The 16,435-nt window shown below is 39.8% G+C and overlaps 1 protein-coding gene across 2 annotated transcripts in view; it reads right to left on the reverse strand.

The window, feature by feature from the left end:
* slc8a2b (solute carrier family 8 member 2b) overlaps positions 1-16,435 on the reverse strand; it is a 289,543-nt gene that overhangs the window by 25,846 nt on the left and 247,262 nt on the right. For both annotated transcript variants that reach the window (XM_078166917.1, XM_078166916.1), the window contains exons 8-11: positions 14,697-14,822; positions 10,581-10,776; positions 7,951-8,081; positions 822-1,195 (exon numbers count right to left, since the gene is read on the reverse strand). In XM_078166917.1, coding sequence (XP_078023043.1) covers positions 822-1,195; positions 7,951-8,081; positions 10,581-10,776; positions 14,697-14,822 — 827 coding nt within the window. The remainder of the gene's footprint in view (positions 1-821; positions 1,196-7,950; positions 8,082-10,580; positions 10,777-14,696; positions 14,823-16,435) is intronic.

Below are 16,435 nucleotides of genomic sequence, written 5' to 3' on the forward strand. Positions count from 1 at the left end.
CGGAATATGCACAGCTGCATGTTAACAGAAACATTAATGGAAAACTTATTGTCATTAGCTGTGTAAACAACTTAGTAGGAATATTGTGTTTTTCGTAATAAGGACAAAAAATGCAATACTTTGTGCATGTAAATGAGTCATTGTCATGAAAATGTCAGTCTTTTATGCAGCTAATTAAGTGTATTACATTCACACAGTCATCACCCAGCAATTAGAAACCTGAACATTTCAAAACACAAACTTTCACTCTTCACAAGAAACTTGGAGAGGATTCAACACAAACATGCTGGGCTCCCCTTCAAGTCAGCCTTAATAAATAATGGATAGGACTGCTGTCTTGCAAGCACACGGATGAAGAAGGAGAGCATGAAAAGGAAGACGGAGCTGAGAGAGGTGAAGAGGAGAGAAAAGGTGAGAATAAATAAAGGGAAAAGGGAGACAAGATGAGGAGGATGGAAGAGGAGTCAAGGGTGATGAGGAAAAAGATGAAGAGGGCAAAGAAGGTAACAAAAAATTCCCTCTGCTCCTTCTGTCTTAGTGCTGTTACTGGGTTTTTTTAAGGATGAGGCAATGTTCAGCACATAAATCAGCAGCTCTCAAACACTGTAATCTCTCCTCACAGGCTTATACATGGAGAACAGGGCAGAGGAAGTGACATACCACTGAGCAAGGCACTGAACTTACAACACAGCTGCTTTGTGACGAGCAGCAGAGTACAGAGGTTGTGCAGAGATTCTTCAAGACATGAATGTATGAAAATGTAAAACGTAAAAAAATTTTTGGATAAATAAATGAATAAATAAAGGATTGATTTGACTCACGTGGTCTGATCGTTGGTGAACTCCAGCTCTCCTCGGGCGTCCTCAAAGTCTTGCCCAGCCTTGGCGGTGCCTGACTCGGTGTGGTACGGCAGGATGACGGTGCCACGGGCACCTGAGTTGCGCACCACTGTCACTTCCATGGTGCCCACGCTCTCGCTCACCCGCACCATGCACTCGCTGAACGTGAAGATGCCAGCGTGGTCATCATCCAGGATGGTCACTGTAGCAACCAGGGGCTCAACCAAGCGAGCTTTCGGGGCGGCACCCACTTCGTCGCTCTCAAACATCCCTTCTGCGTCGCCAACACGCAGATTCAGCAGGCGCACAAAGAAATGCTCGTCCTCTTCGAAAATGTCGTCGTCGATGATACCGACCTGGAGACACAGAGAAACAAGGTTGTTATCTTCAGACATGAATGTTCAGAAGTTGAAAACTCTACTTTGATACCTGCTGTCAAATTTCTTAAATGTTTCTTAAAGATCATCAGACAGTTTTTCTGACACCATAACAAATTGACTTTTTGGAGATACATGTACAACAACACAACAAACATTTGTTGATTTTATCAAATATGATGCATTGCTGTAGATTAAACTACCAAACACTATATAAAGGAGTTAAAATGAGCACAACCTTAAACATTTGCAGCATGACTACATGGGTTTTACTGAAGGTAAAGTAACTTCTACAAAGCAGCAACTGTAGCATGTACAACTAATATCGATACCTACAATTTAATGTGTGTTATGAGATGTATTCTCAAGATATACACAGTTTGTTATGCAAGATCCCTTTAGTCAAGAAAAGGAGCTTTGGAGGTGTTTTTTTTAGTTGATATTAAATGTTTTCTCTATAAGAACCTACCAGAACAAAAGATCCAGACTTCAGTGATTATTATGTGGACTGCAGTTTAATTTTATGAATTTGAAGTGAACTGACATCAATCCTGGTCTAACTGCTTGTATTGAATATTGAGAGGAGGCAGGGCTGAGAGCATTTCCCTCAGCAGACACATAAACAGAGGCTCCAGTTACTTCTCTCATCTACAGGAGACTGTTAGCACTCCCAGATCACTTTAGGTTGGCATTATAATCCAATGAGCCAGACCACGTGCTGCCATGTGTTCAGATGTCAACATGTTCTTGATGGAGTGGGCCACAATGCAACATGAAGAAATGAAGAAGGGGAAAATGTGATTCCTTTTTGCAACAGAATTTAAATTCCTGGAAAATGTTTCAACAATCATGTCACTACAGTGAGGATGAAAAGTGTTTTAATAAACCTGCAACCAACCACTGCTGACAGAGGCTGCCTCTGTAGACAAAGATGCTGAATGCAGGTCAGAGTCAGTGTGGAACTTTCCTCTTCCACAAGTGTGGGTAATAATAATCTGCAGAAAATAACAGCTGGAGCGTTTCATTGTCAACATCCACTGATGCTCACTTCTGTTGGGACTTTTGTGTTAGTGTTGTCTGTTAATGTGCTTGTATTTTTACAGTCTACAAAAGGTTTTGGATGCGCAGTTCATCCGAAAAAATCTCGGCCACAATAGTATTCTATTCTCTTCTATTCAATTATTTTCTTTCTACCTGGGGACCTCTGGTAACATGTGATAATTAAAAGGGCTGTCTATGATCTTAATCCCCATGCAAATCTGCCATGTTCGTAATTTGTCAAGTAAAAATTCCTCCACAAATAATTCACCAAACACAGGGGTCATGTAGCAATATCAGTTTACATTTAGTTTTTCTGTTTTCTCTGTGCCTTGTTTCTGCTTCTTTCCTAGTCACGAATTACAGAGGCTGTGTTGGCAACTATAAATTAAAGTCTTGACAGTTTTTTGGGTGCAGGAGGCTCACTTCACAATGTTGAGATCCATTTGCAGAAAAGTGAGCTCAAATCAATCAGAGGAGTGAAATCTTAAAAGATGATGAAATGGATGATGTGACAGTGTGTGGCATGGTTGGTGTAGTTTGTTTACGCCACATTTAGAAGAGAAAAGGAGGTTATCGCTGTACATCCCTGCCAGTGGTGCTGTGTAGTGTTTCTATGTTAGGTTTTGCTGAGTTACAAACGACTGTGCGCATCATATTCAGGGGATAATGTCAGGAAATTGGAGTAAAGTACAAACTTTGCTTAACCCTTCCGAATGCACCACATGAAATGTTTGTGTGTGTGTATGTGTGTGCTTGCTTTCTGGAACTAGGTACAAAAGAATTTCACTATGCCTTGTACTGTGTGACAAATAAACGTGATTTCATTTTATTTGATCACAGCCACTCTGAGTCATTTAAATTTCCAGGAGACCAGTGAGCTAAGAAATACTGTACACTGAAATACTTTGATGATCAGTGCGACAGACACTCACACAGATGTACACAGTATTTTTAGACTTATAAACTGGCAGCACTGTTATAATCTTGCAGCACTTTCATTTCATCATTGTGTTGCAAATTAGATTCATTAACATAACAATGAATGGCTGTCTCCTTTTTTATCATACTATAATATTATTATTCTTGGTTACAACAAAGAGTGCTGACATTGTGGGGCTTGATTGGGTCTGTCACCCTGATCTGGTTTGGTTTAATCAGTGGAGAATCACACAGTGGAACTGAGTGAGACTTTCAGGATAAATTGGCTTCCCTGCTGCTCATTTCTGGCATCGTGATCGATGAAATCCACTGGTACGCTGCTGAAATGGATGACACTGACCTTTGTAATGTACTCACTAAGTGTTTCTCCATCCATTCACTCATGGAAGATGAGCCTATTTATACTGTGTGTTTTTTTGTTTTTTTTTTACATCCAGCCCTCCCTCTGCTTCTTTTATGTGATTCAGCTCTTGCATCACTCTCGTCTCACTCAGCAGCTCTGACTCTACTTTTGATCTTTCATCAAACTTTCAATCTGAGGAGAGATTACCTGGCATACTGAGTCTTTACCTCGTGCAATCATCCTATATGCTTTTCATTCACACAGCATAGTGCACTTTAAAAAAAAGTAATATTGTAGGTTTCTTCATGTCAGATTGCAGAAAAAAGGAGAATGGGAACATCTGTAATAAATGAGTGAACTTCAGAGCAGCCCACTTGGACCAATCATATAAATTTGTACCCTCTTTTCAGATTAGACTCAAAATGATACGTTGCAGTCAACAGTGCTAATCATTTGAAGCACCAAAGGGTTTTTGATGGTACTTCTCCTAAATTTTAGTAAGATTCCTTTATTGATCATTCTTTGAAGAATATTACATTTAATCTAGAGTAGACAGGTACTCAATGAATCCAACTCACAAGATCATAGCGGATCCCCTGCACCCTGCATGGTCTGAATGTGCACTATTACCTTCAGGGAGGAGGATGCCTAGGATGCAGACTCACAGAGACATCACATAGCATTCAGCTGCTTAACAACTCTGACCAAGTCCTTCATCAATATCTCAATGATGATGTTTGTTTTTTTTCTTTATTGTTTTATGATGTTTTTGTGATTCTTATTTTTTTGTTTTATGTTATAGTTGATGTGTTTTTGATACTTTGTTTATGCTAAATTCTGCAAATTTTGCAAAGTAAATTCCTCTCGTGGCAAAAAGTTTTATTCATTCAGGAATCTAAAAAAGACAAAGACAAACAAATACACCCTCCTCCCACCAGATGATCACGGGCATACACAAGCGCTTCATACGGTAACCCAGTGTTTCCCATACATTGATTAATTTGATCTTATTTCATAGCGTATTAGCGTGCATAGCGTGCACATAGCGTATTCACTCAGACCCTCTTTGCCCTGATCTCCCTGTTTATCAGCCCACAAATAAAACAATAATTAGCTGCTCACCACCCCACTGTCTCTCCACCTCGCTCCCTGCTGCTGTGGACTGCTTTTGCAGGGAGGACAGTGGGCAGCTGCTCAGGAAATGGACCTTGAGTTAGTGGCTGTAGCCACTCAAATTCAGCCAGCGCAAACCCCATAGTGCAGGGTATCACTGCGAGCTGGTGGCCAGCAGCAGCGCCAGGTCTAACCTGTTAACAGTAGCTCGAGAATGTTAACTGATCTGGCTTGGACTCAGGGCTGTCCTTTCCCCTGGAGCAGGGGTTTGCGCTGGCTGGATGTGTGTTGCTACGGACACAGACTGCTGGTCTGTTTCCAGAGCTGCTGCTGTTCTCCTCCTGGTGAGGTGGTCTGTAGCAGCAGGGAGAGTAGAGTGTGGATACCCAACCCGAGCCCGACGGGCCAGGTTTGGATAATAAATCCCAAATTTTGCTAGGGTTAGGGTCAGGTTCAGCCCACTTGACATGCTGCTGTGTTGTGCTATGGCCTATTCAAGTGCTGGAATTTGTTATTTACGTGACAATGCCTGAATGCAACACAGGCCAATAGTTATATTTCAGGCAGGAGGGGATAAATATTCAGACCGTACTAATAAAAATGGAGGATGCTAGACAAAACTTGCTATAAAGAAAGTTTAAAACTGTTGAAAACCATGCAGAGAAACCAGCGGTATGGAGGCATTTTGATTTAGTCGTCAATGCAGGTGATAACAAAGCAGTTGGTTTTGTGTGTGCTGTGATGCGCTGCTGTGTGTGTAACAGCAGCCTTTTGATGGTCATTTACACACCGTCCATGTGTGATTACAGTAAACAGACAAGTGAAACCATGAAAACAATAACTGTCAGGTATCAAACTGCTTTTAAAAATCAGAAAGGCTGTTGGGTTTGGGCCGGGCTCAGTTATAATTGTCTCGGACTCAGGTCAGGTTCTGTCAGGAAAATGCGGCCTGAACGCGCTCTAAAATGTGAACTTGAAGCTGCAGCTGTCGGGCCTTTGGCTCCGATTAGCACAAGGCTAATATATTAGCAACATTTTCACTCATTTCTGAAACACTACGCTGATATTGACACGTATTTTGTCGTTAATTGTCACATTCTCTTTTTGATAAGTCCGTCTTTCTTTTTTTGGGTTGCTCTGCAGTGTAGGCAGTTGTTGCCAATGCTGGAATAGCAATTTTCTCTGCAGGAATCTCCGCCATTGAACCAGGCTTCCACTGCCTGAAGGGACACGCGTGTGCGTCTGCTTGGATTGTGCAGATGCTTGCATCTGATTGGCTAAATTCTCTCGTCACAAGCTAGATTTTCTAAAGCCTGAAAACAAAGCCAGGATGAGGTGCAGAAGTCTAGTGTTCTCTCAGTCCTCTTAAATTACAATATGCTCAAAGTTTATTATGGGATTTTTGCCCGCTGATGCCAAAATGAAACAGCCTACCCTATCTTTAACTGCTTCCTGTTTGAATTAATAGAAACAAACACCATGCTAATCAGTGTTTAAATGGAAAGATTTATGGCAGCTATTACATTATCAATCTCATGGTAAACTGTAAGCGAAGAGAGAGGGGGAAAGTTGCCCTCTGTGTTTTATACCTGCGGGGAGCTTTCTGGTTCACACAGTTAAGTACTAGCTAACGAAGTAGCAGCAGAGATTAGTAGTAGTTTGTTTAGTAACAGCAGTATTTTTCTTCTCCTCTCCTTCAACCTCTACATCTGCCTCTCCTCACCTTTCTCTGTCTCTCCTGCTGGGACTCTCATTATTCAACCCCTCTCCCTCCTCGCTCTGATCTCCTCGGATATCTTTCCACATTTTACAGCCTCACTGCAGGTTAACTCAGAGGCTTGCAGCATGTTTATGCCGCTCCATAAAGAACTGGTCTCAGTCCAGAGCTCCTCCAGCACCACATTTGGTTAGATGCTAACTTAGTGTGTGTGAAGCTGGCTTCTGTGTTTGAGAGGCTGCCTGAGGTAAAAATGTATCAGCTTTACCTCCACTATTTCAGCAAAGACAACTCTGAGCTCAGAGCTTTCGGGATGAACTGACAGATATCCTGTTTCATTATGTATATGATAGTCTGCTTCTTCAATTTCCCCACAAGGATTATTAAAGTTTTATCTTATCTCCAAAAAACTTGACTTATTTCTTAATAGTGCGCTCCCCTTACCGTCAGATTATACCCAAACCTGACATTGTGAAGGGCAGCGGAGAAGCAGGACTTTAAAAGTGTTTGGGTTGAATCACACACTGAACAGGTTTTACAAAGACAGAGCAAAAGACAGAATATGGATATGTTATATAATCAATCTTTAAAACAAAAGAAAAAGTAGGTAGTCCGAATCAATAATTATCTGAAAAGATCAAATATTTATGTAAATCTCCTCTTTTACAAGCTCTGCTGTCACAACCGAATACAGACCAGACAAAAAACTATATTAACTAATATAATATTGAGACTAATTTGCAACAGCACATTTGCTGTGTGATAAACTTGGTGCCAGCTGAATTACAATCCTTAACAACATAATTAACTTGTTTAATAAGCGAATCTGCCAAGTCCCAAATGTTGATGCTGAACTTATAAAACATTCACTGACATTGTTTTCATTTAATTTCCTACAATATCTGCTTATGCAATAAGGTTTCCACTAATGTGATGATTATTTTCTCAATTAATTATTTGGTCTAGTCAGTCAGAAAATAGTGAAACAGAAAAATAGCTATTACAATTTCCAAAAGCTGAAAGTTTTCCAAATGTCTTGTTTTATGTGACCGACAGTGCAAAGAGAATTATATTCAAATGATGTAAAACAGAGAAACACAGCGAATCTCCCGGGGTTTCATCTCTGAATGTTTTCTCAAAAGCCTCAAATTTTAAAATACATTCAGCTTTGTGTCATTTGGGTAATACCATATGCCCATATTGTGTATTTTATTATAATGTTCCCTAAAGGAATCTGATATAATGGAGTTCAAGTTATTCTGCTGGCCTAATGTTCACCACATTTACTTTGCATTGTTTGAAATTAGAGCACCCCGATTATTATGGGATGGGTTCAAGTGCAGTAAATTTGTCAGCTAATTATTCATTTTGTGAACTCCTCTCCAGCAGAGTATAACAATCTGAGTGAAAATGAGTCATCCTAAACATTTCCTGTGTTGATGACCAGTACAGGATCAGGTCTTGTCTTTTAGGTGGTTTGTGGTGGTTTTAGTGCCCAGTGTTAAAATGTGTCTGTCTATTCCCACTGTGTCTAAATATCATCTCTCTCTTCTTCCTCGTCTCCCACTCCTCTTCACTCACCTTAATCTCTTTGTGAGTCTCTCCAGGTTTGAACACCAGTGTTCCTTCGCTGTACTCGTAATCCGACCCAGCGTTGGCTGAACCGTCCTCTGTCCTGTAGTCCACGTAGAAGGTGTTCTCTCCCAGACCGCCTAAACAGCAGGAATAACACAGAATAATGCTGGATATACAACAATTCATCATCATCCTTCATTAAAATGTATCGGACATTATGCATCTCTGTATAAAAACTTAACACAAACAAGCTGTAATGTTTACAGCTCAGTTATGACGAGATTGTTATGCACTGAGCACATTATAAAACCCTGTCGAATTTTATTGATCCTGATAAAACTCTAAAGTAAATGTGCTTCTCATTATCATAATAAAGTTGTTGCTGGAAGTTTCCTTTGTGGAGGACTGTAGATAAACTCTGTAGTTCAAATTAGACCTAATGAGACTTTACTTTTAAAACACAAATAAAGTAGCAGTGTCCATCCCTGCGGTGGAAACGGTGAAGCAGTCTTTAATTCAGTGGTGGAGAGTACAGTAAAGCTACTTATGCTTTCCATTTTCTCCTACTTTATACTTAAACTCCACTCCACTTAGAAAATCCAAAACCTGATACATGTATGACGTGTTCTTACGTTATAGATAAAACTACCCTACAATTAATACAGTGATTTAAGTAGTACTTATGATTTTTAATTGCAGGACTTTTACTTATATTTAAAAGTCCAGTGTGTAGGATTTAGAGGATATATTGGCAGAAGTGGAACATAATATAATAAGTTTTCTTTAGTGTATAATAACTGAATTCACCATCTGCCTGCTTAACTACCATGGGTTCTAAAGCCTTAAGCTGTCCTGCCTCTCTCTGAACTCTCTTTCCACTTTTAAATCCCATCTGAAAACACACCTTTTCAAGCTGGCGTATTCGGTCTAATTTAATGGAGACACACATATGGTGACCTGCACTGATGATGACTTTACGATGATGATTTTATTCCAAGTATTTATAATTACGTTTTTTCTTTGTCTAGTCATTTTAATAAACTCATTGTATAGTGCAGAATTGTTTGATTTCATAATCTATGGATACATTTTTTACTGTGTCTTGTAAGGTGTCCCTGAGTGCTCTAAAAAGTGCCTATAAATAAAATGCATTGTGTTTTTGTTACCTTAAAATGACCCATTTATGTCTGCACAGGAAACAGATCCTCATCCACCGAGTCTGCCATATTGCACCACCATGTTTCTACAGTAGCCCAGAACAGACAAACCAAACACTGGCTCTAGATGGGGCCGTATGCCTTTTCGTGTTGGCCGCTCCTCAACAAGCAGCAGTGGAAAAACATGATTTTTTAACGTGAAACCACTGTGTTTATATGTTTATAGCATTTAGACTGACTGCCTCACACCCTGCCAAGATGACAGTGACAATCTGTGGTATCCCTGATCCTGGGATACCATTCAAAAATTAAAATTTGTTAGTTGAACAGAATTTCTTTCTTTATTTATTTACTTAAGTTTGCAATGGCTGCTTGGCCTGCATTATGAAGCTATACAAGGTGGCTGGACAAAGAAAAATGTGTGTCAGCTAATGCGATGTCTCCAGTGCTCTCTGTGCACACACAGTCATGTTTGCTGCAGCAATTTTACACACACATCAATATGAAAACTAAAAGCATACTAAGTGATATATATTTACAGTATTGTAAGATATTATTGAAAACTGCTGATGCTCTGTTTTGCAATTATTTAATACTATTTGATGTGTGCAATCCAACAGCTGCAGTGCGCTCCACAGCTGACCACAAGTGAATGATGGTGGTGAGACAGCGCTGATGAATACTGAGCAAAATTTGATTTGACATTTGAACTGGCTTATAATTTTTATAACTGTAAGGTGTTTATGGAAAGGTTAAGGCTCACTAGCACAAATAAAACTGCTGGACTGAATATTAATAAATAAAAAATAAAGTGGATCTGTAAGTACTGTGTGATATGAAGTGAAATTAAATGTGCGAGAGGCATCATTATAGGCAGAATGATTCCTCTCACATTTACTTTCCACAATCTGGTTTCAATTCATCACCTCACAATCTGCTTCCCCAATTTCCCCTGCCTCAAAAAATGTTTGTGTGCATGGGTCAGAGTTTCTGTAGAGTTGTGCACATTCTCCCGTCAAGTTTGTTTTTATAGATCACAACTTTGCTGTAAATGAGACTCATGGTTTGTTTGTTTTGGAGAGGAAGAGACTTCTGTGGATGATTCAGTTCCTGGTAAAAATCTCCTGAACAATGAACAGTGAAGGAATCCTAACAGGGAGTCCATGCTTGGCATACGGGAGACGTTTCAGGTGGTTTCATTTGCAATCCTCACTGCTAACTGTCAGTGTGCTAACTACACACTGCTCCTTTAAAGGAGAAGTGCGGTGTGTGTTAAAATGAGTAACCACACATCAGTTATGGCTTCAAGTTCAGATTGCAGAAAATGATCTGATGAGCTCAGAGAATAAAACCTGAACAGATCAATGCTGGATAGAAATTTAATTCAAATGTAAGCATTTATGTTAAAGCACAGACACCAGTCTCAGCCTATTTTAACTCATTTGTATGAACTCAATATTAACTTATTTCTTTCAGTACCTTGGCAGACTACAGTCAGTGTGAGAGTGCCACAGTTCTCCATGCACTGACTGTGGGCGCTTTCGAATGAGATGCGGCTGCATATCCCCATGTCGTCTTCCTCTGGTGCTTCCTCGTCGGTTATAGCTGTGCGGCGAGCGTGGTCGGCTGCGTGCTTCTTCAGGACGTTTCCAGCTCCAATCATCATTCGAGTTGCCTTGACGGAGACAGACAGGGGGAGGCATTAAGAAACAGAAAGTACCTAATTTCCTTCACATCTGAAATCAAGAAACAGGCAGGAATTTCCTCAATGTAATGTGTTTCCAGTGATGGAGGAAGTGTTTAGATCCTTTAATTAAGCAGAAGTACTAATTCCACACTGCTGTTACTCAAGTATAAGTATGTAAGTATAATCAGGAACACGTAGTTCAAGCATTAAAGATATAAAAATGTCCCCTGTGACTGTTGTACTACTATTTATATTATCATTAGATTATTATATGTAATGCATTAATGTAAAAGAGGGTCTTACTAATTTTACTTCTGATAAAAAAACTCTGAGATTATAAAGTCATACATTTGTCAGAAAATAATTCAGATATTCTCTGAGTTTAAAGTCACAAATTTACAAGAGAAAAACTCATATGTATTTTCTAATTAATTAATTTATTTGTCAAGGAACAGTTGCTTCACTTTGCAAGGCTAGATCAACCTCATCCCACCACAAACACCGTCACGGTCACACTTTATTTTACCGTACACTAATAAGATATAATAAGCTGTACTTTGTATTAAATTAGACCAACAATGTGTTTATTTATGTAAGATATTTATCTGTATTCATTAGGTTTATATTTGGGTGTGTAAATTCCCCTTTACCCACTTCTCTCCTCATTCAGCGGGAGAAGTGAACGTGAGCACAGATGATGAGCGATTCTTTTGCCCCAAAGTCACTGAGGTAAATATTGGACCCATTTTTCACAAGCTCCAAATCCTCTAAACATCCTGGCACTGAAGTGGAATTTTTCCGACTCACAGATCAGGAGAAAATTAACATTATTCCAGACCTGTCTCTGTCTCAGTAACACACAACAGATGATGTGATCTTGTATTCAGTTGATAACAAATATTAAGCTAGCAGATGCATAATAAGGAACATACATTAAATATGTACTGTAAATATTGTAAATGTTTTGAATATGCTTTGATCCATTCACACCACCTTCAAAACACTTCAAAATGAGGCAGGAGAGGCAGGGGATAGACGATCATGGCCACTTAGGAGCCAGGAAGTGTATGCAATTGGTGCAACTTGTGATGAGTTATCTTTTGTTAGAGAGCAGCTTTGGTTTGTGCATGACACAGACACATTTTAATTTCATTACAGTTATCTTAGCATGAATCTTATATAATACTCCTCAATTAAAACATAATTTTGCTACGATTGAGTCGCAAATCAATTCACGTTATTTGTTCATTCACAGGCAAACTAACAGCCCATTGTCCCCGCTGTGACACACATTTTATTTATTCAACTTGTGTACTAATATATACAAATCTGTGCATCAATTAGTCATTTTGTCTATTAACCAAAGATCTAGTAGCTTCCACCGGTCAAGTTTTTTCTAGTAAATACAGTACAGGCCAAAAGTTTGGACACACCTTCTCATTCAATGCGTTTTCTTTATTTTCATGACTATTTACATTGTAGATTCTCACTGAAGGCATCAAAACTATGAAACACATGTGGAGTTATATACTTAACAATAAAAGGTGAAATAACTGAAAACATGTTTTATATTCTAGTTTCTTCAAAATAGCCACCCTTTGCTCTGATTACTGCTTTGCACACTCTTGGCATTCTCTCCATGAGCTTCAAGAGGTAGTCACCTGAAATGGTTTCCACTTCACAGGTGTGCCTTATCAGGGTTAATTAGTGGAATTTCTTGCTTTATCAATGGGGTTGGGACCATCAGTTGTGTTGTGCAGAAATCAGGTTAATACACAGCCGACAGCCCTATTGGACAACTGTTAAAATTCATATTATGGCAAGAACCAATCAGCTAACTAAAGAAAAACGAGTGGCCATCATTACTTTAAGAAATGAAGGTCAGTCAGTCCGGAAAATTGCAAAAACTTTAAATGTGTCCCCAAGTGGAGTCGCAAAAACCATCAAGCGCTACAACGAAACTGGCACACATGAGGACCGACCCAGGAGAGGAAGACCAAGAGTCACCTCTGCTTCTGAGGATAAGTTCATCTGAGTCACCAGCCTCAGAAATCGCAAGTTAACAGCAGCTCAGATCAGAGACCAGATGAATGCCACACAGAGTTCTAGCAGCAGACCCATCTCTAGAACAACTGTTAAGAGGAGACTGCGCCAATCAGGCCTTCATGGTCAAATAGCTGCTAGGAAACCACTGCTAAGGAGAGGCAACAAGCAGAAGAGATTTGTTTGGGCCAAGAAACACAAGGAATGGACATTAGACCAGTGGAAATCTGTGCTTTGGTCTGATGAGTCCAAATTTGAGATCTTTGGTTCCAACCGCCGTGTCTTTGTGAGACGCAGAAAAGGTGAACGGATGGATTCCACATGCCTGGTTCCCACTGTGAAGCATGGAGGAGGAGGTGTGATGGTGTGGGGGTGTTTTGCTGGTGACACTGTTGGGGATTTATTCAAAATTGAAGGCACACTGAACCAGCATGGCTACCACAGCATCCTGCAGCGACATGCCATCCCATCTGGTTTGCGTTTAGTTGGGCGATCATTTATTTTTCAACAGGACAATGACCCCAAACACACCTCCAGGCTGTGTAAGGGCTATTTGACCAAGAAGGAGAGTGATGGAGTGCTGCGGCAGATGACCTGGCCTCCACAGTCACCGGACCTGAACCCAATCAAGATGGTTTGGGGTGAGCTGGACCGCAGAGTGAAGGCAAAGGGGCCAACAAGTGCTAAACACCTCTGGGAACTCCTTCAAGACTGTTGGAAAACCATTTCAGGTGACTACCTCTTGAAGCTCATGGAGAGAATGCCAAGAGTGTGCAAAGCAGTAATCAGAGCAAAGGGTGGCTATTTTGAAGAAACTAGAATATAAAACATGTTTTCAGTTATTTCACCTTTTTTTGTTAAGTACATAACTCCACATGTGTTCATTCATAGTTTTGATGCCTTCAGTGAGAATCTACAATGTAAATAGTCATGAAAATAAAGAAAACGCATTGAATGAGAAGGTGTGTCCAAACTTTTGGCCTGTACTGTATGTAACTTAAATCCCCCACAAATTTATGACTTTATAATCTCAGAGAATATTATTATTGCTTTGTACATCTGTGAGTTTTTTCTTGTTAATTTACCACATTAATCTCAGATTATATCTCAGTTTTTATCTTGTAATTTTACAATTTCAATTTGCTCCATATTATTGTTATTATTATTATTATTATTAGTAGTAGTAGTAGTAGTATCATTATTATTATCATTATTACTTACAATAGCCCTAAGTAAAAAGTGGTTGAAATGAAAAGTAACTAAAAGCATTGTACTTGGGTAAATGTACTTTTCCGTACTGGATTAAAGACACAGCAAAAGTAGAAAGTTGCATGAGAAGATAAGACTCAAGTAAAGTACAAGTACCTTGAATTTCTACCTTAGCTTAACCTGGGGTGACAGGGTGTTTTCAGCTGATGCCCCCTCTCTGTGGAATTCACTACCACACCACATAAAAATATCCCACATTGTCAGCTTTCAAAAAGGCCCTTAAAACCCACCTTGTCAGACTTGCCAACCCCAGATATCCCCCTCTCCCCTAATGTTTCATTTCCCCAGTTGACTCTACTCACTGATGTATTCTTCTTCTTCTTAAGCTCTTGAGTAAATGTGCTCAGTTACATTCCAACACTGTTTGTGATTATTGCATGTGGGGAAAAAACAGTTACAGTTGTTGTTGAAACTTTCATTCATGCTCATAAACTATTTGTATTTTCATCATGAGCTGAGTCTGAAATGAGCTGCAAAAACTCAGCTGAAGAAGTCTTTGAACTACTTTGTAGACAACCTTGTGTGTTCACTTCAGGGACTGTTTATGAATAGTGTGTGTGTGTGTGTGTGTGTGTGTGTGTGTGTGTGTGTGTTACCTGTATACGGTAGAAAGCTCTGCTCTTCTGTTGGTGCAGCAGTGCGTAGTAGTTGGCCAGCTCCACCAGCTGGTCCAGCTCCTTGTCAGGATATTTCTGCTTCAGCTCCTTCAGGATACGAATCACCTGGAGGAGGGCCGAGAGGACATGCTCATGATTAAAATATCGAAACCACACACACTGACAGCACGCATGGCTGTTCATACAAACACTGTGAGTGTTGAACTTTCTGTCTCTTTAGCTAGGGGAGAAAGACTGGAGGAAATTATGCTTCAGCTTCCAGCTCAACAAAAACTTTCTGTAATGCTTTCAAACTTTCAAAAGGTTAATCCTATTGGCTAATAACCGCTTTTTATGTGTTGAGTGATGGCTTGGTTTGATGTGTGGGCTGATAAAAAAAATGCTGTTTCCAAAAAGTTAGGATGCAGAGAGCCAACTGGATAAAAGCAAAAAAAAAAAATCTCTTAAATTTTGAAAAATAAAATGATAAGCTGACCTACCAGAAGATTTAGGCCAAGGTTTAGCTGCATCCAAAAAATTCAAGGTTGACTCAGAAAATATAAGTTCAGATACTGCAGATGGTCAATCAATTAAAAGCTAAAAGTTTTAGCATCTAAAAGGGCAACAATTTGAACATTTGTTCATGTTCAGAGTTTAGGTTGTTCATGGTAGTTATCGCTATAATAACTTGCATATGTTGGAAAGGGTTCTTTTCAATATCAACACTTGTGTTCTCTGGTGCATGATGTTGTACACTGTCAAACCATAATTAAGCACGGTAGATGGGTTGCTTACCTTTTGTTCAACCAATATCAGACTGTTGTCAAATAACCACAGGCCCTCAGTGCTCATGTGTGCTTCAAACATGTTGACTTGATGAATTATTCTACACAGTTTCCTCTGCACATCAATAGGCGTGTTGGAAACCAAATGCACTGAAAACAGTTCACAGAGCTTCACAAAAAATTGTGAAATTTCTTTAAACTTCTTGCTCCACTTATAATTCTCTCAGGGCCATCTGTTCCTGTCAGTCTTTACCTGCTGAATCCATCCTAAACACCAGTTAATTGGGGTAACAGCTGTGCATCATCTTTTTTTAAACAAGACTGGCCAAAAGGGTTGCCTGTAGCCCCACATCTTTAATTTTCAATACAGGTAGATGTGACGCTGTGAGGAGCAACATGATGTGATAAAGTTTAAAACTAATTTTCATCTTACATCCCAGACAACAATAAGTTTCCTCTGTGGAAAACTTTATGCAGGGTTCCCAAACTGTCGTTGCTTCATGATGGGGAGAGCTGAATGTAATAAGCCACGACTGTCACACAGTAATAATGCCTTCTTTCTGTCACAGGTGCACCAAGGGAGCCTGGCCACAAAATTACCACAAGTGTGTTTGGCACTTCCCCGGCGTACTTGGCAGCACCTGACTGGCCGTGCTGCTTGATTCATGATAATAGAGTCAGTGGTGCCTTCTTGTGTGCAAAGTCTTGTTGTTCCCCTTGTTTTGGCATCAGTGGTACCCAACATGAGTGAAATGCTAAGATCTGAAGATGTGTCTGACTTCTGCAACAAAAGTCAGATTTTTTTTTTTAATATTCTGTGGCTGAAAAACTGGATGACTTCATCTGGCAAGACTGGATTTAACATTTTGAGTGAGCGGGCGGATAATATCTGTGTAGTTGTGCATGACAGCATTCGGGCCAAAAAAGAACTTCTATTTGGTCGTAAGTCAGTTT

This window comes from Epinephelus lanceolatus, chromosome 4 (genome assembly GCF_041903045.1).
Source record: "Epinephelus lanceolatus isolate andai-2023 chromosome 4, ASM4190304v1, whole genome shotgun sequence".
NCBI lineage: Eukaryota > Metazoa > Chordata > Actinopteri > Perciformes > Serranidae > Epinephelus > Epinephelus lanceolatus.